Source organism: Schistocerca gregaria, chromosome 2, assembly GCF_023897955.1.
Source record: "Schistocerca gregaria isolate iqSchGreg1 chromosome 2, iqSchGreg1.2, whole genome shotgun sequence".
NCBI lineage: Eukaryota > Metazoa > Arthropoda > Insecta > Orthoptera > Acrididae > Schistocerca > Schistocerca gregaria.
Window position 1 is genome coordinate 291241839 of NC_064921.1, and position 27228 is coordinate 291269066.

A 27228-nucleotide genomic window follows, 5' to 3' on the forward strand; every position below is an offset into this window, starting at 1 on the left:
CTGAAGAAGAGAAATTTGTTAACATCGAATATAGATTTATGTATCAGGAAGTTGTTTCTGAAAGTATTTGTTTGGAGTGTAGCCATGTATGGAAGTGAAACATGGATGATAACTAGTTTGGACAAGAAGAGAATAGAAGCTTTCGAAATGTGGTGCTACAGAAGAATGCTGAAGATAAGGTGCATAGATCACGTAACTAATGAGGAGGTATTGAACAGGATTGGGGAGAAGAGAAGTTTGTGGCACAACTTGACTAGAAGAAGGGATCGGTTAGTAGGACATGTTCTGAGGCATCAAGGGATCACAAATTTAGCATTGGAGGGCAGTGTGGAGGGTAAAAATCGTAGAGGGAGACCAAGAGATGAATACACTAAGCAGATTCAGAAGGATGTAGGTTGCAGTAGGTACTGGGAGATGAAGAAGCTTGCACAGGATAGAGTAGCATGGAGAGCTGCATCAAACCAGTCTCAGGACTGAAGACAACAACAACAACAACAACGCTGAATTCACCTGACCAGAAGCATTGCTCCTCCTGCCACTCAGTTTTACTAATTCCCGCTATATCTAACATTAACTTATCCATTTTCCTTTTTAAATTTTCTAACCTACCTACACGATTAAGGGATCTGACATTCCACTCTATGATCTGTAGAACGCCAATTTTGTTTCTCTTGATAACAACGTCCTCCTGAGTATTCCTCGCCTGGAGATCCGAATGGGGGACTATTTTACCTCCGGAATATTTTACCCAAGAGGACATCATCACCATTTAACCATACAGTAAAGCTGCATGTCCTCGGGAAAAAATACAGCTGTAGTTCAAGACTGAGTGTGTCACATCACTATTTCAAAGTTTGCTTAAAAAATATGTGTTGAAGTTCGAATATTACGTTGAAGTTCCACATGATACTTCTCCAAAAAAAAATATTTTGATTTCCTGATGATTTGTTAAAACACTACAGTGTATTTGCGAAAACGTCGTAATGAAAGAAAAAATTGAGAAATTGTAATAAAGAAACTAGCTGTCTTGAGAAATGATAAAGTGGAAGGACTGTTAACTGTCAGTATGACATTAATGTGTGAAATTCGTAAACTGTCAAAATATTTGTAGATAAAGACGAAAGAATCTGAAATTTTTTGCTTATTTAGAAATTATTTTCTCCAAAACCCCCATCCTAAATGTCCTAAAAATTTCATGGTACTTTAGTTGGTCATTGTACTTAGGGAATGTACAACCACAGTGGGCAATACTAGTCTGCACAAAATGTGAGAAATTTTTTGGGTAGACCTAGTTCTACTCTCAAGTTCAAAAAATCATGGACACTTAAATATTTATATCGACTGATGATATTAAGTAAATGTCATGCCAAACTGGTATTTCTGAATTAAAATACACTGAAAAACCAAATAAACTAGTACAGCTGCCTAATATCATGTAGGGGCCCTGCGAGCACGCAGAAGTGCTGCAACATGACATGGCATGGACGCAACTAACATCTGAAGTAGTGCTGGAGGGAATTGACACCATGAATCCTGCAGGGCTGTCCATAAATCCATAAGAGTATGAGGGGGTGGAGATATCTTCTGAACAGCTTGTTGCAACGCATCACAGATATGCTCAATAATGTTCATGTCTGGGGAGTTTGGTGGCCAGCAGAAGTATTTAAACTCAGAAGAGTGTTCCTGGAGCCACTCTGTAGCAATTCTGGATGTGTGGTGTGTCACATTGTCCTGCTGGATTTGCCCAAGTCCATCGGAATACACAGTGGACTTGAATGAATGCAGGTGATCAGGCAGGATTCTTACTTTCATGTCACCTGTCAGAATCATATCTAGATGTATTAGGGGTTCCATATCACTCCAACTGCACACACCCCACACCATTACAGAGCCTCCAACAGTTTGAACAGTCTCCTGCTGAAATGTAAGGTCTGTGGATTCATGAGGTTGTCTTCATACCTACCTGCTCAGTACAATTTAAAATGAGCCTTGTCCGACCAGGCAACATGTTTTCAGTCATCAAAAGTCCAATGTCAATGTCGATGGGCACAGGCGAGGTGTGAATTTTTGTGTCATGCAGTCATCAAGTGTACACAAGTAGGCCTTCAGCTCCAAAAGCCCATATCGACGATGTTTCATTGAATGATTTGCACGCTGTCACTTGTTGATGGCCTAGCACTGAAATCTGCAGCAATTTGCGGAAGGGTTGCACTTCTGTCACGTTGAACGATTCTCTTCTGTTGTCATTAGTCCTGTTCTTGCAGGATATTTTTCCAGCCACAATGATATCGGACATTTGATGTTTTACCAGATTCCTGATATTCATGGTTCACCTGTGGAATGGTCATGGAGGAAAATCCCCACTTCATACCTCAGAGATGCTGTGTCCCATTTCTCGTGTGCCATCTATAACACCACATTCAAACTCACTTAATTCGTATAACCTAGTGTTGTAGCAGCAGTAACTGATCTAACAACTGCACTAGACATTTGATGTCTTATATAGGCATTGCTGACTGCAGTGCCATTTTCTGCCTGTTTACATATCTCTGTATTTGAAAATGCATGCCTATACCAGTTTCTTTGGCAGTTCAGTGTAAGTACTTTACAACCTTCTAAGTGAGTGGGAAAACAATTTATAATTTTGTTCAAAAACTTTTTATAACAAAAATGAGATATATAGAATATTCATAGCAATTATTCTTTGTATGAAATTAATCACAAATTAATACTTTCTTCTGACATGATTTTACTCCTTCATGACTTTCTATGAATTAAAATTGCCTACAATTTAACCCTCATTCTTTTTTTTTCCTTCTGTTTCTCATTGAACTTGTATAGCCTGGCTGAATTTGCACATGGACAAGAGTGAGCCAACAAGAGCAGTACATGAGAAATGGTAATTGCAGCCTGATCTTTTGGTGATGGCCATTTAAAATCATTAGCAGGACCATGAGGTGCCATAAAGGAGACAGTTACATCTTGCAGCTCATGAGAGACACATATTGTCTGTCTCGCCCACCACTGATTGTCATACACACAAGAAATTAAATGGCTCACTATAAAGTCTTCTAAGGTATACTGTGGTCTCTTCATTTCACACACAGTAACTGGCTGTATTTCGTAAAGAACCACTCTTGCAGTGTCACTCTGGGATGCAACCCAGTAGTGACTTGATTGAATTCCTACCACAGGCTTCATAGCAGACCACTCTTCTCTCTTTTTTTAATGGAATTCCTTTAATGTATTTTCATTAGAATTAAGAGTGTCTTCTTTGTTACTGATGTTGATATGGTGTGTACAAATCCAGCAGCATCTCTTATACCAGCAGCAGCTCATGCTGCAGATTAATTCTTGTTCCAAGATTTTTACAGAGACCTCCTACCCATCACATGCACTTTTTCCATGACCTGTTGCTGAAAACATTCACTTTTTGGTCTTAATTCCTGTACTACAATATTGACCAAACTCATAAAGCTAAAACTGGTTTTTAAAACACGGTGCTCCACCATCAGTCACATATACATGTTTAGGAAATGCATGGCCTGTAAATGCTATGTCATTAATTATCATGCTGACAGCTCAGCATGCATGCGAATATTGATACCTGTGACGTGTGCGAGTGGTAACTTTGAATTTCGTTCTGCAAAGCAACAGACCAGTTCTCAGCAAAGTCGAAATGAAGTGCTAATGTGTCAATATTCTGGGATGTGACTGATTTTACTTCTGCTATGGCCTGTCTCTGAATCCTCAGGATATGATGGTCAGCTATTCCTTTCATGACCTAACACCTAACCTCTGTAACAAACTTCTCTGGCTCTGCCTTCCTCATTAACTCTTCTCCCTCCCACAAACCATAGGTTATGTCATTGTCAGTATCCTGAAGATGTAACAGTCATCACTTCAGCACCAGGACATGTTGCACACTACTGCAACCAACATATATCTTGTGGCTCTTAACATACACAAAAGTGTCAAGTCCATCTCTGTGTACTTCTTTTCTGTGACACTGCTTATGGTGAAACAAGCAAGTTTTAAATTAGTGCAGTAAATACATGTGTATACTTCCTTCACTGGCTGGCATTTTACCTATTTTGGTTGTAAGGAGTAGAATTTTGAGAGACCAGTTTTTAAATTCGGGTTCTCTTATTTCATTAAGAGATATGCTTCTCTTATTGATCTTGTCATATATATCTTTTAGCTTTTATTTTTTTCCACCATTTTCACTAACAGAGATAACATCAGCCTGGTTAGGACTTTGCCTGCTGCAATCTTTGTCATCGCTTAGGTAATATTCCAGAGTAACACTAAGCATATCAGCTTGCAACAGATGCCCACAGTAAAAATCTGGCCACACCCAATTACCTTTCTCATACTTTATTTAATGAGCTTGTTGTTGTTGTGGTCTTCAGTCCTGAGACTGGTTTGATGCAGCTCTCCATGCTACTCGATCCCTTCTTCTAGTCAAGTTGTGCCACAAACTACTCTTCTCCCCAATCCTATTCAATACTTCCTCATTTGTTATGTGATCTACCCATCTAATCTTCAGCATTATTGTATAGCACCACATTTCGAAAGCTTCTATTCTCTTCTTGTCTAAACTATTTATCGTCCATGTTTCACTTCCATACATGGTTACACTCCATACAAATACTTTCAGAAATGACTTCATGACACTTAAATCTATACTCGATGCTAATAAATTTCTCTTCTTCAGAAACACTTCCCTTGCCATTGCCAGTATACACTTTATATCCTCTCTACCTTGACCATCATCAGTTATTTTGCACCCCACATAGCATAACTCGTTTACTACTTTAAGTGTTTCATTTCCTAATCTAATTCCCTCAGCATCACCCGACTTAATTCGACTACATTCTATTATCCTCATTTCGCTTTTGTTGATGTTCATCTTATACCCTCCTTTCAAGACACCATCCATTCCATTCAACTGCTCTTCCAAGTCCTTTGCTGTCTCTCACAGAATTACAATGTCATCGGCGAACCTCAAAGTTTTTATTTCTTCTCCATGGATTTTAATACCTATTCCGAATTTTTCTTCTGTTTACTACACTGCTTGCTCAATATACAGATTGAATAGCATCGGGGATAGGCTAAAACCCTGTCTCACTCCCTTCCCAACCACTGCTTTCCTTTCATGTCCCTCGACTCTTATAACTGCCATCTGGTTTCAGTACAAATTGTAAATAGCCTTTCGCTCCCTGTATTCTACCCCTGCCACCTTCAGAATTTGAAAGAGCGTATTCCAGTCAACATTGTCAAAAGCTTTCTCTAAGTCTACAAATGCTAGAAACGTAGTTTGCCTTTCCTTAATCTTTCTTCTAAGATAAGTCGTAGGGGCAGTATTGCCTCACATGTTCCAACATTTCTACGGAATCCAAACTGATCTTCCCCGAGGTCGGCTTTGATTAGTTCTTCCATTCGTTTGAAAAGAATCCGTGTTAATATTTTGCAACCGTGACTTATTAAACTGATGGTTCAGTAATTTTCACATTTGTCAACACCTGATTTCTTTGAGATTGGAATTATTATATTCTTCTTGAGGTCTGAGGGTATTTTGCTTGTTGCATACACCTTGCTCACCAGATGGTAGAGTTTCATCAGGACGTGCTGGCTCTCCTAAGGCTGTCGGTAGTTCTAATGGAATGTTGTCTACTCCCGGGGCCTTGTTTTGACTCAGGTCTTACAGTGCTTTGTCAAACTCTTCACGCTGTATTATATCTCCTATTTCATCTTAATCTGCATTCTCTTCCATTTCCATAATATTGTCCTGAAGTACATCGCCCTTGTATAGACCCTCTATATACTCCCTGCACCTTTCTGCTTTCCCTTCTTTGCTTAGAACTGGGTTTCCATCTGAGCTCTTGATATTCATACAAATAGCTCTCTTTTCTCCAAAGGACTCTTTAATTTTCCTGTAGGCAGTATCTATCTTACCCCTCATGAGTGAGCCTCTACATCCTTACATTTATCCTCTAGCCATGCCTGCTTAGCCATTTTGCACTTCCTGTGAATCTCATTTTTGAGACGTTTGTATTCCTTTTTGCCTGCTTCATTTACTGCATTTTTGTATTTTCTCCTTTCATCAATTAAATTCAGTATTTCTTCTGGCACCCAAAGATTTCTACTAGCCTTTGTCTATTTAGCTACTTGATCCTCTGCTGCCTTCACTACTACATCCCTCAAAGCTACCCACTCTTCTTCTACTGTATTTCTTTCCCCCATTCCTGTCAATTGTTCCCTTATGCTCTCCTTGAAACTCTGTACAACCTCTGGTTCTTTCATTTTATCCAGGTCCCATCTCCTTAAATTCCCACCTTTTTGCAATTTCTTCAGTTTTAATCTACAGTTCATAACCAATAGATTGTAGTCAGAGTCCACATCTGCCCCTGGAAATGTCTTACAATTTAAAACCTGGTTCCTGAATCTCTGTCTTACCATTATATAATCTATCTGATACCTTTTAGTATCTCCAGCATTCCTCCATGTATACAACCTTCTTTTATGATTCTTGAACCAAGTGTTAGCTATGATTAAGTTATGCTCTGTGCAAAATTCTACCAGGCGGTTTCCTCTTTCGTTTCTTACCCCCAATCCATATTCACCTACTACGTTTGCTTCTCTCCCTTTTCCTGGTGCTGAATTCCAGTCATCCATGACTATTAAAGTTTTGTCTCCCTTCACAATCTGAATAATTTCTTTTATTTCATCATACATGTCTTCAATTTCTTCGTCAGCTGCAGAGCTAGTTGGCATATAAACTTGTACTACTGTAGTAAGTGTGGGCTTCGTATCTATCTTGGCCAGAATAATGCATTCACTATGCTGTTTGTAGTAGCTTACCCGCATTCCACATCAAACACTCCATTCCCTACAGCCTAGGTATTCGTGGAAAACGTATCTGCTCTAGTGACGAATCCCTCAACAATTACACCAATAACCTGGCCAGTGCTTTCCTCTCCCGCAACTATCCTGCAGACCTTGTCCACAAACAGATCTCCCGAGCAATACATACCTCCCCCTCCAACAACAATGTTCCTACCCTCAGACCACACAGAAGCATCCCCCTTGTCACCCAATATTATCCTGGCCTCGAATACATCAATAAATTACTCTGCCAGGGATATGACTTTCTCAAGTCAACCCCTGAAATGAGATCATCCCTTGACAAAATTCTCCCCACACCACCCAGAGTTGCCTTTCATCGCCCCCCTAACCTCCATAACATCCTTGTTAAACCCTACAATATTCCCAGACTACCTTCTCTACCCAGCGGTTCCTACCCCTGTAACCGACCCCGCTGCAAAACCTGCCCCATGCATCCCCCTACAACCACCTACTCCAGCCCCGCTACTGGTAAAACATACACAATTCAAGGCAGGGCCACGTGTAAAACTACATGTCATATATCAGTTGACATGCCTGCACTGCACAGCCTTTTACATTGGTATGACAACAACTAAACTGGCTGAGCGCATGAACGGACACAGACGAACTGACCGCCTAGGAGATGTCCAATACCCAGTAGCGGAGCATGCCCTCCAGCATAATTCTAGGGACCTAGGAAACTGCTACACCGTATGTGCCATTTGGCTTCTCCCACCCAACACCAGTCCCTCTGAACCTACGTTAAACAACCTCACTCCCATTTACTCTTCAGTTTTCTCCTCTTTCCCTTTTCTCTTTAGCCATTCATGCATCTTTTCATCCTACATCTTTATACTATATACCTCTTTACTTCTGTATGCATCCTCTTTGGTTTGAAGCTGGCACAGTACCTACTGTAGAATATCTTTGGCTTCCCTCTGACAACCATGCCTCCATCCTTGCTACCCTCCCTGTTTTCCTTTCCCTGTTGCTTCATAACCTGGGTTTTGAGTAACTAAATCCACTTTCCCTTTCCCTTTCTTTCCCCTCTCTCCTCCCTGATGAAGGAACATTTATTCCGAAAGCTAGGAACTTAAATTTTCAGTTGTTTTTTGTGTTTCTATCGGCTGTACTGAACTGAGGTAAGTACTGGCCAGCCCCTCTATCTCTTTGTTAGTGATTAAGGGATCTGACATTCCACGCTCCGATCCATAGAACGCCAGCTTTCTTTCTCCTGATAACGACGTCCTCCTGAGTAGTCCCCTCCCGGAGATCTGAATGGGGGACTATTTTACCTCCGGAATATTTTACCCAATAGGACGCCATCATCATTTAACCACACAGTAAAACTGCATGCCCTCGGGAAAAATTACGGCCGTAGTTTCCCCTTGCTTTCAGCCGTTCACAGTACCTGCATAGCAAGGCCGTTTTGGTTAGTGTTACAAGGCCAGATCAATCAATCATCCAGACTTGCCCTTGCAACTACTGAAAAGTCTGCTGCACCTCTTCAGGAACCACATGTTTGTGTGGCCTCTCAACAGATACCCCTCCATTGTGGTTGCACCTACGATACGGCTATCTGTATCGCTGAGGCACGCAAACCTCCCCACCAATGGCAAGGTCCATGGTTCATGCTTATGTAATCATATAATTTGAGAAGTGTATTTGCTGCTCAGAGTATCAGTAACTGTACCTTCTCAGTATAGGTAGCTGCTGAGATAGTATTTAGGTTCTGAAGCCAAACATCACATTTCGTGCACATATCACTATCCTCAGGTTCTGCACCAAGTGAATCTTCATTATACTCTTCACAAAGTTTTGCAGATTTTGCTTGTATAAAACTTGTTTCAATTTCTTCCACTTTTCTTTTTACATACTGTTTTCTTCTTGTGCTTCTTACCTTTCCAGGATGTTTAAGGGGTGATATAATATGGGTTACAGCAGAAATGCTAACATTCAACGCATCAACAACTTCACATCTAGGAATATGAACATCTCAATTGTCTTCTTCAGTTTCACATTCGGTTGATGATAATCGTTGAGATGGGTTGTTAGTTAATTTATTCTTGTAATGAGTATAACAATTCCTGCACAGTGGATTTGATGCTAATACCATTACTTGAGGACAAAGATTTTTCTGCAAAACCTCTGACAGTTTTTGAACAACTGTGAAGTGTTATTCACTTTTCTTTAACATCACCTTCTTCTGTCTTTCTTCGTACACTACCCATCACGCCTTTCACTACAGTATTTCCTCACTGGCATTGTTTCTAACAAAAGGTTCAAACCAAACACAAAACTCTATGCAGAATGGTTTATGTGCAAATTCTCACTCATTTGTTATAAATAGAAGAGTGCTGAAAACAGTGTTGCCATCTTGGATATTTTACACTAGAAGTTCAGTGATGCCAAATATGGAGAATGTTGAAAACATGTTAACACTTTACACAGAAAAATGTTGTCAACTCTGTTCACACTGATTACTAACATATTAAGGAAACAATATTTTGTGTAATTCTCAGAAGGTTTTGGATAGGGGTTTTCGAGTAAATAATTCATAAAAATGCAATTTTTTACATTTTTAGTAATAAATATTCACATAATACAGACAGATGGAGCAGAGAAGATACTGCTTATAATTACATCAGTAGGATCTGATAATATGACACAAAATATAGTGTTCTGTGATTTCTCAAATTTAAAAAAAATTAAGTGGAAAAATTAACTTAAGTTTTGTATTTTTGTCTTAAATTTGTAAGTTAAAGGAAGCCCATGAGTGTGCGGTCTAGACTAAGAGGGAGCTTTAATGGAAAACACTCGCACACACACACACGCACACATATCCATCCGCACATACACAGCTGTGTATGTGCGAATGGATATGTGTGCGTGTGTGTGTGTGTGTGTGTGCGAGTGTACACCTGTCCTTTTTTTCCCCCTAAGGGAAGTCTTTCCGCTCCCGGGATTGGAATGACTCCTTACCCTCTCCCTTAAAACCCACATCCTATCGTCTTTCCCTCTCCTTCCTGAAGAAGCAACCATCGGTTGCGAAAGCTAGTAATTGTGTGTGTGTATTTGTGTGTTTTGTTCATTGTGCCTGTCTGCCGGCGCTTTCCCGCTTGGTAAGTCTTGGAATCTTTGTTTTTAATATATATATATATATATAAATAATAGAAAGAAACTTCCACATGGGAAAAATATATTGAAAACAAAGATTCCAAGACTTACCAAGCAGGAAAGCGCCGGCAGACAGGCACATGAACAAAACACACAAATACACACACAGAATTACTAGCTTTCGCAACCGATGGTTGCTTCTTCAGGAAGGAGAGGGAAAGACGAAAGGATGTGGGTTTTAAGGGAGAGGGTAAGGAGTCATTCCAATCCTGGGAGCGGAAAGACTTCCCTTAGGGGAAAAAAAGGACAGGTGTACACTCGCGCACACACACACACACACACACACACACATATCCATCCGCACATACACAGACACAAGCAGACATATTTAAAGGCAAAGAGTAAGGGCAGAGATGTCAGTCGAGGTGGAAGTACAGAGGCAAAGAAGTTGTTGAAAGACAGGTGAGGTATGAGCAGCGGCAACTTGAAATTAGCGGAGGTTGAGGCCTGGCGGATATCGAGAAGAGAGGATATACTGAAGGGCGAGTTCCCATCTCCGGAGTTCGGATAGGTTGGTGTTGGTGGGAAGTATCCAGATAACTCGGACGGTGTAACACTGTGCCAAGATGTGCTGGCCGTGCATCAAGGCATGTTTAGCCACAGGGTGATCCTCATTACCAACAAACACTGTCTGCCTGTGTCCATTCATGCGAATGGACAGTTTGTTGCTGGTCATTCCCACATAGAAAGCGTCACAGTGCAGGCAGGTCAGTTGGTAAATCACGTGGGTGCTTTCAAACGTGGCTCTCCCTTTGATCGTGTACACCTTCCGGGTTACAGGACTGGAGTAGGTGGTGGTGGGAGGGTGCATAGGACAGGTTTTACACCGGGGGCGGTCGCAAGGGTAGGTGCCAGAGGGTAGGTGGTTTGGGGATTTCATAGGGATAAACCAAGAGGTTACGAAGGTTAGGTGGACGGCGGAAAGACACTCTTGGTGGAGTGGGGAGGATTTCATGAAGGATGGATCTCATTTCGGGGCAGGATTTTAGGAAGTCGTATCCCTGCTGGAGAGCCACATTCAAGGTCTGATCCAGTCCCGGGAAGTATTCTGTCACAAGTGGGGCACTTTTGGGGTTCTTCTGTGAGAGGTTCTGGGTTTGAGGGGATGAGGAAGTGGCTCTGTTCGTTTTGTTTAACTATTACAATTACCACAAATTCTTTGTTGAGCTTCTTGCTCTGTTGTTTGATATTATTCTTCATGCAGGTTGTTTGGGAGATAGTTTATGACTGAACATCTAACAAAAATTGTTCCCAACTTTTTATCCTCTGTGTAGCTGTTCATATTTGTTCATTGCTCAGTAGATTATAAAGACAGAATATTATTTCCTTTATCTAGAAGTAACTTAGTGTCTCCATATTTAGTCAGTTAGTTACTTGTTCCATAGACTGTTTTCACAATAAATGATGTGTTGCAGAACAGGTCAACAGAGCAGACATAGAATGAACACACACACACACACACACACACACACACACACACACACAGGAATTTATTCTTGACATCAAAACTGTGTACAAAAAGTACCTATGAACATGGAGCCAAAAATCCTTCATTGGGATATGAAAGGGGTAACCATTAGTCACTCCCAGAGCATTTTTAAACCACTTTCTTATTTATGGTTGGTCATGGCATTTGTTTTGTTTTGTTGGATTGTTGTTTGTTCTGTTTTAGAGTATCTTCCATCACAACAAAGTATTCAGTATCTGAAATAAAGGATATGCACTATAAGAGGCCTGTTGTGCATGGTTTCCTTCAAAATACTTCCTCCACAATTCATACACTGCTTCCGATGCTGTTTTCACTTCTGGATGCAGTCTTGGTACACTTCTTGCTGGATCATGCAAAGTGCTGTCTGCAAATTTTCTTTTATCTCTTCTCTCATTGCAAATATTCATCCTTTCAATGGGGTTTCCAAGTTTGTAAAAAAAGAAGAAAAAGAAGAGGAAGAAGTCTGCAGGGCCACAGGGCCAGGTCCGGAAAGTAAGGAGATTGAGGCAGCACAGTGATGAATTCTGTCACTACATTTCAAGCAATTTCCTTCTCACATTTTCATGACATGATCCAACTGAAATGTTAAATTTTTTGCAATCTCTTGGGCAGTCAGTCTTCGATTGGCACAAAAAATTTTGTTGTCGTTCGTGACATGAGAGTCTTCAGTGGACGTTGAAGGGCACCCTGAACGAGGGTCACCTTTAACTTCTGTTCGCCCATTTTTAAACCGTGTGAACCATTCATAACACCAAGTACAGCTTAAGCATTCATCACTGCTGGCTCGTTGTATAATATGGTTTTCTCTGTAAATATTTTCTTAAGTTCCAAGCAAAATTTAAATCAGATGCTTTGCTCCTCTTAACTCTGTCATCTCAAAATTTGCAAACTGTGTGACACAACATTATACTAAATACAGCACTGAACAATAACTAACAGCCATACAACAATGAAACTTCCCAAAGTTATGCATTGAACACAGGCATGTGCAGGGGTGTCAACTGCATTTCACACAGGCACAAAATTATGAATGTTCCGGAACTTCTTGAACAGACCTCATATGTATGGCTAGGAGATGGTAACGTGAGCACAGTATGTCAGTTATCCTGGGAGGTACTTACCTTGTGCAAGACTGTTTATGCAACTCAGCCAGTGCTTGAAAGAGACAGGCTCATTTGAGAAGATAGTTCCAGAGGGGTTGGAGAGCATCTGAGCTTGAAGAATGAGTTTATCATACTGTAAATGAAATTCCATCAGCTAGTACAAGGACAGTTGCTTGAAGGCAAAAAAGCAAGCAAAGCTTCACATTCTGGCCCTGGTAGACCAATCAGGACTGGCCAATTGCCATATCATCCTCTGCCAATAGCATCATTGGATGCAGTAGGGAGGAACATGAGGTCAGTGCACCACCCTCTCAGTTGTTGTTAGTTTTCTTGACCTTGGAGCTACTAGTTCTCAGTCCAGTAGCTCTTCAGTTGGCATCACAAGGCTGAGAGTACCCTGTTTCAGTCCTCCCATCAAGAAAATATCCCAGTACCAGCATTGAACCCAGGGAGGATGGGTAGCATTAATCACATGAAAGTGTGGGAGCAAAGAATAATTTCGTGCTAATGCTTGTTGGTGCAGTGTGCTGTATTTCTGCAGTTCCTAGCATGTACCTTATTCATTGACATGGCTAGTTTTCACATGATGTGATCTTCAGTTGCCATAACAACCATGACTGAGCTTGTGAAACCCTGACAAAGTGCAACAAGAAAGATATCAAAGGAGGTATGACCTCAACATGTGGGATGGAGTCATTCATGATTATCTCTTGGGCCCCTGCATTTCCCACATTTTACTGGACAAAAGTATCAGCAGTTTCTCGGACATTGCTTCATTTACTTGATGTATCTCTAGACATAACTCAGTGTATGTGGTTTATTCCCAATGGCGCCCCACCTCACTTTACACAGATAGTTCACTAATATTTCTGTAACCAATTTCCTAACAGGTAGATTGGTAGAAGGAGCCTATTGAATGGCTTTCTCAATCATCACATTTGAATCCAAGGGACATGTAAAATCTGGATACCTTCAATTCACATACCCAGAGTGATGTCTTGAGGGAGCATATTCAAAATGGGTTTGACCTGCAGAACATATCAGCAGTTTTCCACAACATGTGCCTGCCAAATGCAGGCTCCGGGGACGCATGGAAGTGGGAAGTCGTCACTTCTAGCAATTTCGGTGAACATAAATGTATTTTGGTAAATATATCATTTCCCCTCTGTACACATATCTATGCAGTTTTACCAATTAATGCTGTTTTCTTTCAGATACAATTGTAGTACTTGATAGAGGACTGTTACTTTTGTTCCAGGAACTATTTTCCTGCAGACAGTCATGAAATCAGAACCGAGTGAGGTGGCGCAATGGTTAGACACTGGACTCGCATTTGGGAGGACGACGTTCAATCCCGCATCCGGCCATCCTGATTTAGGTTTTCCATGATTTCCCTAAATCGCTCCAGGCAAATGCTGGGATGGTTCCTTTGAAAGGGCACAGCTGACTTCATTCCCTGTTCTTCCCTAATCCGATGAGACCAATGACCTCGATGTCTGGTCTCCTTCTCCAAAGAACCCAACCCAACCCCATGAAATCTGTTGCCATGTGTAAACCACATGTAACAAATTAGATGTACCACATTATGGTTGTCTGTAGCTTTCTCAAACTGAATAGCAAAATCATCATTACCTTTGATCTTTTCAACCAACTTATCATTAATGTCATCATTCATATTGAATGACTAATAGTGTTTTCTGCCAAAGGGAAACTTGGCAATTGCGTGGCAGCTGACTCACCTTTTATAATAGATACCATGTCCAGGGCAGTTGGTAAAATAAAGTCTTCCTCAGTGATGTGAGGTTTCCTGTTCTTTTCTGCATGGTAAGCAGTTTTGTAAGATGAAAGAAGAGCCTTTATAGGAATTGTACTCCAGCAAACATGAGGCCAATTTTAATGTAAATGTATATGAGCCATTAAGCTCCCGGAAACACCCCAAACAAAAAACTTTAAAATTACAGTTTCTGTACAGAGAATTCCCTTTTTTTTTTTAACAAAATAAAATAAACTCTTTGCACCTCATAAACTTTAGAAAATTGCCCCAGAGGTATTTACTGGGTCTGACAGTAGTTTTGGTGACTTGGAAAACAATATTACAAAGACTACAATATGCATTTGCTCCAATCATTAAAAAAAACTTTCAAGGTAATAGAATATGCAGCATCTACACAGGCATTAAAATAATAAAGTCATCATTAGCAAAACAACAAGCATAAACAATTATTTACAAGAGCAACTAAGGACAAATCCAGAGCAAATAAAGGGACTGAAATGGATGGATTAACCGAAGCAAAATAACAATCGTGAGCTCAGCCAATGCCCCAAACTGTTACTCCATTTAGTACAGATTGTAAAACACACACATAGAAAATACATTAAATTCACATAACATATAAATGGTACATAGTGAGAGGGCCTCCAACCATGACAGAGGAAATGACGGCAGACAAGTGAGCCCTTTTGACCTGCAAGTACCAACTAAATAAATTGCAACACAAGCATGGCCTTTTCAGTCTTAACTGACAATGAAAAATATTAAAGATACCTAAACCCAGAGACGACACACACCCGTTGTGCACATACAGAAAAATCTTTCTGGATCAAAATTAACTGACTATGAAAAATTTTAAAGGTACCTAAACTTAGGCAATACGTGTACCATTAGAACAGATAAAAGTGTGTCTTTCTAGTCGAAGCTTAACAGACAATAAAAAATGTAAGATACCTAATATTAAAAAACACCTGCACTAGTGGTGCAGGTAAAAGCAAGCAAAGCATTGTTAAAAGAAATTCCTTTTACGCCAATTGCTCACCAACTTAACAAGGTAAAACAGAAGCTCTTCAAATAAATGTTTAACTCAGTGATGTCCTTATTACTGGGATTCTGATACATGTTGAGGGTTTTGGCCAAACCAACAGTCAGCAGTATAAGCCATATCAGTTTACATCAAGAACATCAAACCGTATTCAGTACCGAAAGAGTGGTGGAAGTATTTAAAAACCACTTAAGTCAATTCTTTGGAGGACAAACTCTGATCCTCCCATAATAGCAGGTCTTTCAAAGGCCTTTATTGATAGAATAACCGAGAGTGTGTTGACCATCTCTAATCTGCTGCTTTATGTCCTTTCATTGTGCATCCTCATCTGGTTCCTCTTTTAAGTTGCTGAACAGTGCAGGAATCCCTCCAAGAACAGCAGAAACACATACGGATTCCTGGATAATTTGTGCGGTCTTAATAACTTCTGAGATGCATTTGAACATGTGACAGAGAGCTTCAGCCACTTGGTTGTTTGCACCTTTGATATGCTTCACTTGAAAGTGGGAGACAGAAATTCCAACTGCCCACCCACCAATCCTTCCTATTTTGTGGAGCCTTGCCCATAACTGGGTGAAAACCTGATTATCTGTTTGGAGCCTGAATAATTTGCTTTCACGGTGGAACTTAAATTTCTCAAGTTCAAACAAGAGAGCCAAGGCCTCCAGATCACATACAGAGAACTTGACATAGGTGGGCAACAGGGTCCTAGTACCCCCTCATTCTTGAAGTAATATGGCCACTGAATGAGAGGCATCAGTTTGCAAAATAAATTCATGGTCAAAATCAGAAACATGTAAGACAGGTGTGATAGCCAAGACCATTTTCAAGGCCTCAAACACAGATTGCTGGGAGCAACTGATTCAGAGGTGTGGACAATTGGGCAGAATAAGTGATACTTTCTTCTTCTTCTTCTTCTTCTTCTTCTTCTTTCTCCCTCTCTCCTTAAAAAAAAAAAAATCGCCTTCTATAAATCTATCCACGCCTTTCTTGTATTTATGTAGGGGGAATTGGTAGGTAGGCTTAGTATGATCCTGATTGCTCTTCATTCCATCAGTTAATGGAATGTGTCACAAAAAGGAAATCTCTCATTGGGGCCGATTTACTTTGTAATGTTGTACAGTCAGCCTGGCTTCATGTAAAAGGCACAAGACCTGGCGTAAATGATTGTGGTGTTCAATGAAAGTCATCATGTATATTACAATATCATCTTAGTAACAGTAAACTCATTTGTATTTGAGCTCCCTTCACACTGATCCCAGCAGTTGCTAACCCGAAAGTGAAGCAGTATTCAGACAGAATCCAATTAGTACAAAATGCGATTAGGGGCTTTGACTCTTTGGCCAGTGGCACCTGATGATAGACCTAAGATCTAGTGTGATAAAATACGAAGTTCCCAAAAACCAGATTAGACAGTAACATACTAATTCCAATACTACTTTTGATAGGGGTGATCATCAACCACTGGTCAATAATCCTTACACTGTGCTTAGGAACCATAAAATCTGGCAATGCACACAGAGATACTGGTGGCCTAATAAAACTACCTGTCAAAGTCAAGTGGAAATTTTATATAACTATTTTATTTTAGGATTAGACAATTGATAAGGGGATTGGCAGATAGGGATTTGATCAGTGAGCTGAATTTTGTACTCAGTTTTAGCCATGACCCCTAATTTATCAGTTAGTACATTGGGAAATTCTTCAAGTACTCCTATCAATTGCTGAGCCTAAATTGCACTGAGATGAGTAACATTAAAATGGAGAACTTTCCCTTTGACACTACACACCCCTTGAATATAATTATGGTTATACAGCAAATACCTAAAAAAAAAGGAACTCTCTTCTTGCATAATCTAGAATGCATCCTGTCTTCTTTAAAAAATCATAACCACACAGTACATCAGTCAATAGACTCTTTAAATAGTAAATTTTATCAGCCACATCGGCCCACAAATCCCTAAGTTAACACAGATTTTGCCCAATACAGTCAGCTACTTGCCATTGACCGTATAGCATTGAGAGATTTCCTCCAAGTAAATTAACAAATGACGAAGATGATGACCCATGGTATAGAAGGCAGGTCAGAGCACTGCTGCAGAAACAATGAAAAGTTCATGCCAAATTTAAATGAGCACAAGAGTGACAATCTTTTAAAGAAGCTCAAAAGTTAGTGCAGACTTCAGTGTGAGATGCTTATAATAGTTAACACAACGAAATTTTGTCTCAAAACCTGGCAGAAAATCTAAAGAGATTCTGGTCATGCGTAAAGTATGCTAGTGGCAAGACACAATCACTGACTTCTCTGCACCACAGCAATGGAAATACTGTAGGTGACATTGCTGCTAAAGCAGCATTGCTAAACACAGTTTCAGAAATTACTTCACCAAAGAAGACGAAGTGGAATTTGAATCAAGGATAGCTGCCAACATGAGTAACATAGAAGTAGATATCCTCAGAGTGGTGAAGCAACTTTAATTATTTAATTAATTATTCTTCTAGTACAGATTGTGTACTAGTTAGGTTCCTTCCAGAGTATGCTGATGCAGTAGATCGTTACTTAACAGTTACATACAACTGCTCACTCAAAGAAAGTTCCATACTCAACTACTAGAAAGCTGCACAGGTCACACCAATAAACAAGAAAGGCAACAGGAGTAGTCCACTAAATTGCAGGGCCATATCATTAACTTCAACATGGAGGTGGATTTTGGAACACATACAGTGTTCGAACATTGTGAATTACCTTGAAGAGAATGGACTATTGACACATGGTCAACAGGGATTTAGGAAACACTGTTCTTGTGAAATACAGCTGGCTCTTTACTCATATGAAGTTTTGAATGCTATCAACAAAGGAATTTAAATTGATTCTAGATTTCCATAAGGCTTTTGACACTGTACCTCGCAAGGGGCATGTAATCACTTTGCTTGCTTATGGAACATTGTCTCAGTTATGCAACTGAATTTGTGATTTCTTGTCAGAGATGTCACAGTTCTTAGTAACTGATGGAAAGACATCGAGTAAAGCAGAAGTGATTTCCGGTGTTCCCAAAGGTAGTGTTACTGGCCCTCTGTTGTTGTTTATCTATATAAACTATTTAGGAGACAATCTGAGCAGACATCTGGGGTTGTTTGCAGATGATGCTGCTGTTTGTCTGATAATGTCATCAGAAGATCAAAACCAATTGCAAAACGATTATGGTGCAAAAATTAGCAATTTACCCTAAATAATGAAAAGTTTGTGGTCATCCACGAGTGTTAAAAAAATCTTTTAATTACACAACAAATCAATCACTTTGAAAGGCTGTAAACTCAACTAAATACCTACGAATTACAATTACAAATAAATTAAGAAGAACTCGCATAAACTGTTGTGACAAAAGGCAAACCAAAGACTGCATTTTATTAGCAGAGCACTTAGAAGATGCAACAGATCTACTAAAGAGAGTGTCTACTCTACACTCATCTGCCCACTTTTGGAGTACTGTTATGTAGTATGTGGTCCTTACCAGATAGGAGTATCAAAGTACATTGAGAAAATTTGAAGAAGGGTACAACATTTTGTATTATCAAGAAATAGGGGAGAGAGTGTCACAGACATGATACAAGATTTGGTGGATGCCATAAAAACAAAGGTGCTTCTTGTTGTGGTGGGATCTTCTCACAAAAATTCAATCACCTACTTTCTCCTCCAAAGGCTAAAATATTTTGTTGGCACTGACCTACATAGAGAGAAACGATCATCAAAATAAAATAAGGGAAATCAGAGCTCGCATAGAAATATATAGGTGTTCGCTTGATAGGTTCACGGGAATTACGCCGGATAATATTGTAGAAACCGCACAATATTTCAGCTGGCACCTGCGCTGTTGTAGAAAGCCAGCATATAAATTGGCGAGCTTCTCAGCGACGCGACAGTAGCACCTGAAGATGGCGGGCAGTTGTCTCGCTGAAATATTATGCGGTTTCTACAATATTATCCGGCGTAATTCCCGTGAACCTATCAAGCAGATGCAGCGCCGGGAAAGCCTCAAACAGCACATATAGGTGTTCATTTTTTCCAGACACTGTTCAAGAAGGGAATAACAGAGAATTACTGTGGAGGTGGTTTGATGACACTTCTGCCAGGCACTTACATGTGATTTACAAAGTAGCTATGTAGAAATGAAACATTGCTAGATTTTCTTTTGTAAAGGAGGAAGTATACAAATCTGAAGATGCTTGCTATACCACTGATAATCAAGCAAAGAGATGTTGCTACCCAAATCAAGCTCAGTAAATACATAAACAAGTGACTCAGCAGAGTAGTCCTTTTGAAATCCAAGATGTGACTGGGTAAGTGTCCCTTTACTGGCTGGCAACTTTAGAGTACATTATCTTCTCAAAAAATTTAGAAAATGATGTAGGCAGTTACTGACATCTGTGGACTCACCCTTCTTATAGAGCAACCTAAAAATGGTATATTTTAATGTGTCTGGGAAAACACCCTGATTAATTATGCATTACATAGGTGACTAAGGACATTGTATACAGGGCTACAACTCTACTGACTTGTTGGAGGATTTATTATCCACCCCATACAAACTTTTAGTATTTAGAGTCATGATGAACTTGCTTATTTCAGATGAGGATTTGAGATTAGTTTTTATTTCACTAAGTGTTCTCTGTATTGCTTCTCTAGTGCACTGTTTTGTTTTCTCTTTCGAACTAACTGCATCAATTTTCTCATCTATTTTTAACAAGTAATTATTAAAAATATCTGATACATTTGAACTGTCTTTCAGTACGCTTCTGTTCTTGTCAACAGATATAATGTCATCTTCTATGGCTCCTTTCTCTGTCTGTTCCATACTGATTTGGTTTTTTTGTCTGATCTGATAATTTCAGACAAGACAACCATAAGAAACTTCCTTGCAGATTAAAACTGTGTGCCAGACTGAGACTCGAACTCAGAACCTTTGCCTTTCGCAGGCATGTGCTCTACCAACTGAGCTATCCAAGCACGACTCACGCCCCGTCCTCACAGCTTTACTTCTGCCAGTAACTCGTCTCCTAACTTCCAAACTTAAAAGAAGCTCTCCTGCGAAACTTGCAGAATTAGCCTTCTTGAAATGAAGGATATTGCGGAGACATGACTAAGCCACAGCCTAGGGGCAGAAGTAAAGCTGTGAGGATGGGGCGTGAGTCGTGCTTGGGTAGCTCAGTTGATATAGCACTTGCCCGCGAAAGGCAAAGGTCCCGAGTTCAAGTCTCGGTCAGGCACACAGTTTTAATCTGCCAGGAAGTTTCATATCAGCGCACACTCCACTGCAGAGTGAAAATCTCATTCTGGAGGACATCCATACGCTGAAATTTTTAAACTGTCATCTTCTATGGCTTCTTTCTCTGTCTCTCTTTTAATTTTCTAGATGGACTTGATTTTGTTGTCTCATCTGTCAATTTGAGACAATTTATATACTTTTCGATTTTTTTTAAATTTTCTTTACTTGTTAGAGTACTGATCATAATATGTAAGTATTCCTGGATCATTAATTATTATAGCTATTTTGTACAAGTACTTTTTTCATTGTGAAGAGACCCGCAGTGATCCAAGTTTTCTTTAACAACTTCCTAACAGTTCATTTAATTATCTTTGTTGGAAGACTTCTTTCAAAAATGGACACAAATTCTTTAAAAATTTTGTTGAATTTACAGCGGGAATTAGGTTCTTTGTAAACTTCACTTCACTCAAAAGTTTTTAAGCTTTCTTTAATATCTCCAATAGTTATGTCATTAATTGACCTCACTGTTTTCTTAGTGTCTCTGAAATGAGCTAAGTTACATAATGTTATTAACTGTGCAACATGACCAGCCAGTCCATTCACCATAGGATAGTTATTTGTCTCTTTAACTTGAATTTGTTATGTAAGTACATTATCTATAATGGTGATACACCCTTGAGCAACTCTGGTAGGTATATTTATAACATACTATAAGTGGCTAACATAACAGCTCTGTATCACTTTCCTGACAGATTCCTTCAAGGAATTTGCATTAAAATTCCCACAAATTAATAATTCCTCCATTTTGCTTGACGGACAATGTAGTAGTGTATCAAAACTTTTCATTAAAATATCCCAGTTACACAGTGGAGATATGTATACTGTAACATCACAAGTATTACATTTCCTCATATTAACTCACAAACACATTATTCTAGACCATGATCTACACAGAATTTACTTACCTCTGCACTTATTTATCTATACCATCTTTAACTGTTACTCACTTTTTTAATTTATATTCCTTTTCTACGATAAATCCTCCTTTATTCATGCTGGAGCCACATGAATATGCCTCTAATTTATAATCACTTATATTAAGATTTTCAATCTGATTGTTTACATGAGATCAATTTCTTTCCAACTATTGAAATCTTTCAAACAAATTAACAACTCTGTTACTTTCTTCATTACCACACTAATATTCTGATGAAGCAAATTGATTTCACCTTTTGCTCTGTGATTATAATATGAATGAGAGTCTCTATCTGTTTAGTTTGTTTTAATTTTTTCTATTTGAATTCTGAATTTGGCCTAGTGTCATTGTCTCAATTGACCACGATAACCACAGAGATTTCCTTTGTGGTTTTTTGTATGTTTTCTGCTTATAGATGTGCTAACTTCTCCATCCTCCTCCTATTCAGCTGTAGATGAGCTTCCTATAGCAATTACTGGAACAGCACCAACATGAGATTTTGCATCCATCTGAAGGAGCCCTTCAGCTCCATGTTTACTCACGTAACAGCACAGCTAATCTAGGACTGATTATGGCGCCACAGAGCCTTCACAGAATCCATATTTGTGTGCTCAGAAGCTGCTTCTGTTTTGTCCAGTTCATCCCTGATACTGTATTTTTCATTTTAAACTGAGAGAGTCTACATCTGTACAAGAATGTTATTGCTTTCTAGACACGTAAATGCCATGTTTTCCATGAGATTACAGGGCAAGTCTGTAGTAAATTGCAACTGAATTGGTCAATTGTTACAGCATAAGGACGCAGTTCACATTCATAAAACAGTCACTCACTAATATACAATGGCAAATACACTCCTGGAAATTGAAATAAGAACACCGTGAATTCATTGTCCCAGGAAGGGGAAACTTTATTGACCCATTCCTGGGGTTAGATACATCACATGATCACACTGACAGAACCATAGGCACATAGACACAGGCAACAGAGCATGCACAATGTCGGCACTAGTACAGTGTATATCCACCTTTCGCAGCAATGCAGGCTGCTATTCTCCCATGGAGACGATTGTAGAGATGCTGGATGTAGTCCTGTGGAACGGCTTGCCATGCCATTTCCACCTGGCGCCTCAGTTGGACCAGCGTTCGTGCTGGACGTGCAGACCGCGTGAGACGACGCTTCATCCAGTCCCAAACATGCTCAATGGGGGATAGATCCGGAGATCTTGCTGGCCAGGGTAGTTGACTTACACCTTCTAGAGCACGTTGGGTGGCACAGGATACATGCGAACGTGCATTGTCCTGTTGGAACAGCAAGTTCCCTTGCCGGTCTAGGAATGGTAGAACGATGGGTTCGATGACGGTTTGGATGTACCGTGCACTATTCAGTGTCCCCTCGACGATCACCAGAAGTGTACGGCCAGTGTAGGAGATCGCTCCCCACACCATGAGGCCGGGTGCTGGCCCTGTGTGCCTCGGTCGTATGCAGTCCTGATTGTGGCGCTCACCTGCACAGCGCCAAACACGCATACGACCATCATTGGCACCAAGGCAGAAGCGACTCTCATCGCTGAAGACGACACGTCTCTATTCGTCCCTCCATTCACGCCTGTCACGACACCACTGGAGGCGGGCTGCACGATGTTGGGGCGTGAGCGGAAGACAGCCTAACGGTGTGCGGGACCGTAGCCCAGCTTCATGGAGACTGTTGCGAATGGTCCTCGCCGATACCCCAGGAGCAACAGTGTCCCTAATTTGCTGGGAAGTGGCGGTGCGGTCCCCTACGGCACTGCGTAGGATCCTACGGTCTTGGCGTGCATGCGTGCGTCGCTGCGGTCCGGTCCCAGGTCGACGGGCACGTGCACCTTCCGCCGACCACTGGCGACAACATGGATGTACTGTGGAGTCCTCACGCCCCACATGTTGAGCAATTTGGCGGTATGTCCACCCGGCCTCCCGCATGCCCACTATACGCCCTCGCTCAAAGTCCGTCAACTGCACATACGGTTCACGTCCACGCTGTCACGGCATGCTACCAGTGTTAAAGACTGCGATGGAGCTCCGTATGCCACGGCAAACTGGCTGACACTGACGGCGGCGGTGCACAAATGCTGCGCAGCTGGCGCCATTCGACGGCCAACACCGCGGTTCCTGGTGTGTCCGCTGTGCCGTGCGTGTGATCATTGCTTGTACAGCCCTCTCGCAGTGTCCGGAGCAAGTATGGTGGGTCTGACACACCGGTGTCAATGTGTTCTTTTTTCCATTTCCAGGAGTGTAGTTTCTTCATAATACATGTGAACAGTACCATTTATTTAGTATCAATGTGTTATTTGCATACCTGGCTGATATTTGTCAAGTAAACAACTCCAGAGCTGTCATGCGTAAACATAGCTACGTATATGAAAAACAGTTCTTAGTTAAACTTTTTGGCTGAACAATGCTGTATAGCTCTTCACAGATTATGTGTGATTCAGTGAAGTTTCATCCCTTTCTGTAGAAATGCATTGTTTGTTATGTAAATTAGACATTAATTTCTTAAGGGTAAGGTAATACTGTAACATAGAGGAATGATTACATATTTAATGTTGTGGCTGAGATTTCATACTGTTAGTATCATAACATTGCTGAAATTGTAACATTCTTTTTCATCTCAGTTTCCTTACAGAGCAAAGAAATAAGCAGTAAATTTTCTCATTGTTATTGTGTTCTTGTGACACCTAGGATGTAAAACATTTTAATAATTATATAATTTCTAACACAACCCCTCTTTTAGACTACACATGTTCTTAATGTTTGTTTCCAGATGAAGAGGTTCTCCTTGTAATTTGGCCATTAAGGATGAAGTTACCTCATTTGAAACTAGAGGAAATGGAAATAATACCATCAATCTGTCAGGACTTTTTTTCCCATAAAATTTCAGTAATATCTGAAATGTCTATAATACCGCAGTGGGTTCATGTTTTGCCAAGGTATGTTGGGTAAACAAAGTCCAATTTTCTCTGTCTTGTGTTAGAACAGTTCACTAAAAATGCTGCTATTCAAACAGTATGAAGAAAGGAAAAGTTGTCTCTGTATCACACCACTTACCTGAAAGTTCTCCATTCAAAACTTACAAAGAGTTGAGAAGACATTGGAAAAATTTGGTAATTATTTTTTGCTTCACACCATTAAATTCTCTAACTGATATAAAACTTGTTGAAAGCATGGTGGATCTTGTATTATTTTGCAGTATGGTTACCGGTTGCCAGAAAGTGATGAAAATTTGATTTATTACAACGTCTTCTTTTTGCCTTTGGCACCAAATCAGTACTCATATCCAAATATCTGCATCTGCCATATGAATGCTATGGTGTTGAAACAAGTAAATTTTGAGGCTGTATTAAAAGAATTTCTCAGAGATGTGAACAAGAAAATGCCTTCCGTATGTGGTCAGTCATTCATTCTTAGTTGCCGTCTGGGATATGCTATACCAAAACCTATGGCATTAAATCAGGCAAGTATAAGTATTAGGTACATAGGATTAGCACTTTTTTATATATATATATATATATATATATATATATATATATATATATATATATATATATATATATATATATATATATATATATAACAGCATACTAAGACAAATGCAGGGTAAACCTGAACCTCAAAAGAATTCAAAATAACTTCATAGCAGGAAAAGAGTCTATAATATGCTATCATTTTACCATGGGAAGATACAGTTTCTCATAGGTACCTATGTACAGATGCAAAAGAACTGTAATATTGTTGCTATCACTGCAGAACAGCTCAGTACAGTGTCATTGTCGCTTTTGCTTTGCATTTAATGAACCCATACTGTTGTGCAGAAGAATCAATATAAAAACAAAGCTGAGACAAAACTGTGCAGTACTGAATGCAAACTTTGTGATGGTGGGTGGGGGGATAAAGTGGGTGTTATTGTTGTCTACACCAAGTACCATAAGTGAACATAAGTATTTTTCCAAACAACTCCCATAATGCATACCATTGTCCTTTGAACTATTGCACAAATATTTTGCAGTCAACACAGTTACAAAGCTAGAGGTGGTGAGAAATCAAAAAAAAATGCAATTATTCTGTGATGAACCAGAGGAGACTACTAATTTTTACAAAACCCGGGAACATCTTAAAAAAAGAAAACCGAAACAATCTTAACCACACACATCAAAAAAAGTTCTGCATCACCTCAGTTCCAAGAGTTCTGGGACCTGTACAAAAAAATGGGAATAGAGACCAACATAAACATAATTTTCACCCTTTTTATTGCTCATGAAAACCACACATTGCATGTTGTACCACCATACAGCAAGACCCTCAGAAGTGGTGTTCCAGATTGCTGTACACACTGGTACCTCTAGTACCCAGTAGCACATCCTCTAGCATTGATGCATGCCTGTATTCATCGTGGTCTACTGTCCACAAGTTCATCAAGTCACTGTTGGTCCAGATTGTTCCACTCCTCAACAGCAATTCGGCATAGATCCATCAGAGGGTTACGTCATCCATAAACAGCCATTTTCAATCTATTCCAGGCAGTTTTGATAGGGTTCATGTCTGAAGAACATGCTGGCCACTGTAGTCAAGCGATGTCATTATCCTGAAGGAAGTCATTCACAAGATGTGCAGTAAGGGGGCGTGAATTGTCGTCCATGAAGGCAGATGCCTTTCCAGTATGCTACTGATATGGTTGCACTGTCGGTCGGAGGATGGCATTCACAGCCATTACAGTCCATTCCATGAACGCCAGTGGCGTACGTCGGCTCCACATAATGCCACCCCAAAACAGCAGGGAACCCCCACCTTGCTGCACTCGCTGGACAGTGTGTCTAAAGCGTTCAGCCTGACCGGGTTGCCTCCAAGCACGTCTCCAACGATTGTCTGGTTGAAAGCATATGCGACACAAGAGAACGTGATGCCAATCCTGAGCAGTCCATTCGGCATGTTGTTGGGCCCATCTATACCATGCTGCATGGTGTTGTAGTTGCAAACATAGACCATGAAGTTGTGCATTCTGCAGCCTATTGCACACAATTTGAGTTGTAACACATCATGTGGCTGCACAAAAAGCATTATTCAACTTGTGGCATTGCTGTTAGGTTTCCTCCGAGCCATAATCCATAGGTAGTGGTCATCCACTGCAGTATTAGCCTTTGGGTGGCTTGAGCAAGGCATGTCATTGACAGTTCTTCCTCCGAGCCATAATCCATAGGTAGCGGTCATCCACTGCAGTATTAGCCCTTGGGTGGCTTGAGCAAGGCATGTCATTGACAGTTCCTGTCTCTCTGTATCTCCTCTATGTCTGAACAACATCGCTTTGATTCACTCCGATATGCCTGGACACTTCTGTTGTTGAGAGCCCTTCCTGGCACAAAGTAACAATACAGACATGATCGAACCACGGTATTGGCCGTCTAGGCATGGTTGAACTACAGACAACACGAGACGTGTATCTCCTTCCTGGAGGAATGACTGTAACTGATCAGCTGTCAGACCCG

The 27228-nt window shown here is 40.3% G+C and overlaps 1 protein-coding gene across 2 annotated transcripts in view; it reads left to right on the forward strand.

Annotated features, from left to right (window-relative positions):
* The window catches only part of LOC126336892 (uncharacterized protein C18orf63-like), a 186826-nt gene that overhangs the window by 94732 nt on the left and 64866 nt on the right, over window positions 1–27228 (forward strand). For both annotated transcript variants that reach the window (XM_050001005.1, XM_050001006.1), the window contains exons 4-6: window positions 24513–24678; window positions 24756–24852; window positions 24939–25202. In XM_050001005.1, coding sequence (XP_049856962.1) covers window positions 24513–24678; window positions 24756–24852; window positions 24939–25202 — 527 coding nt within the window. The remainder of the gene's footprint in view (window positions 1–24512; window positions 24679–24755; window positions 24853–24938; window positions 25203–27228) is intronic.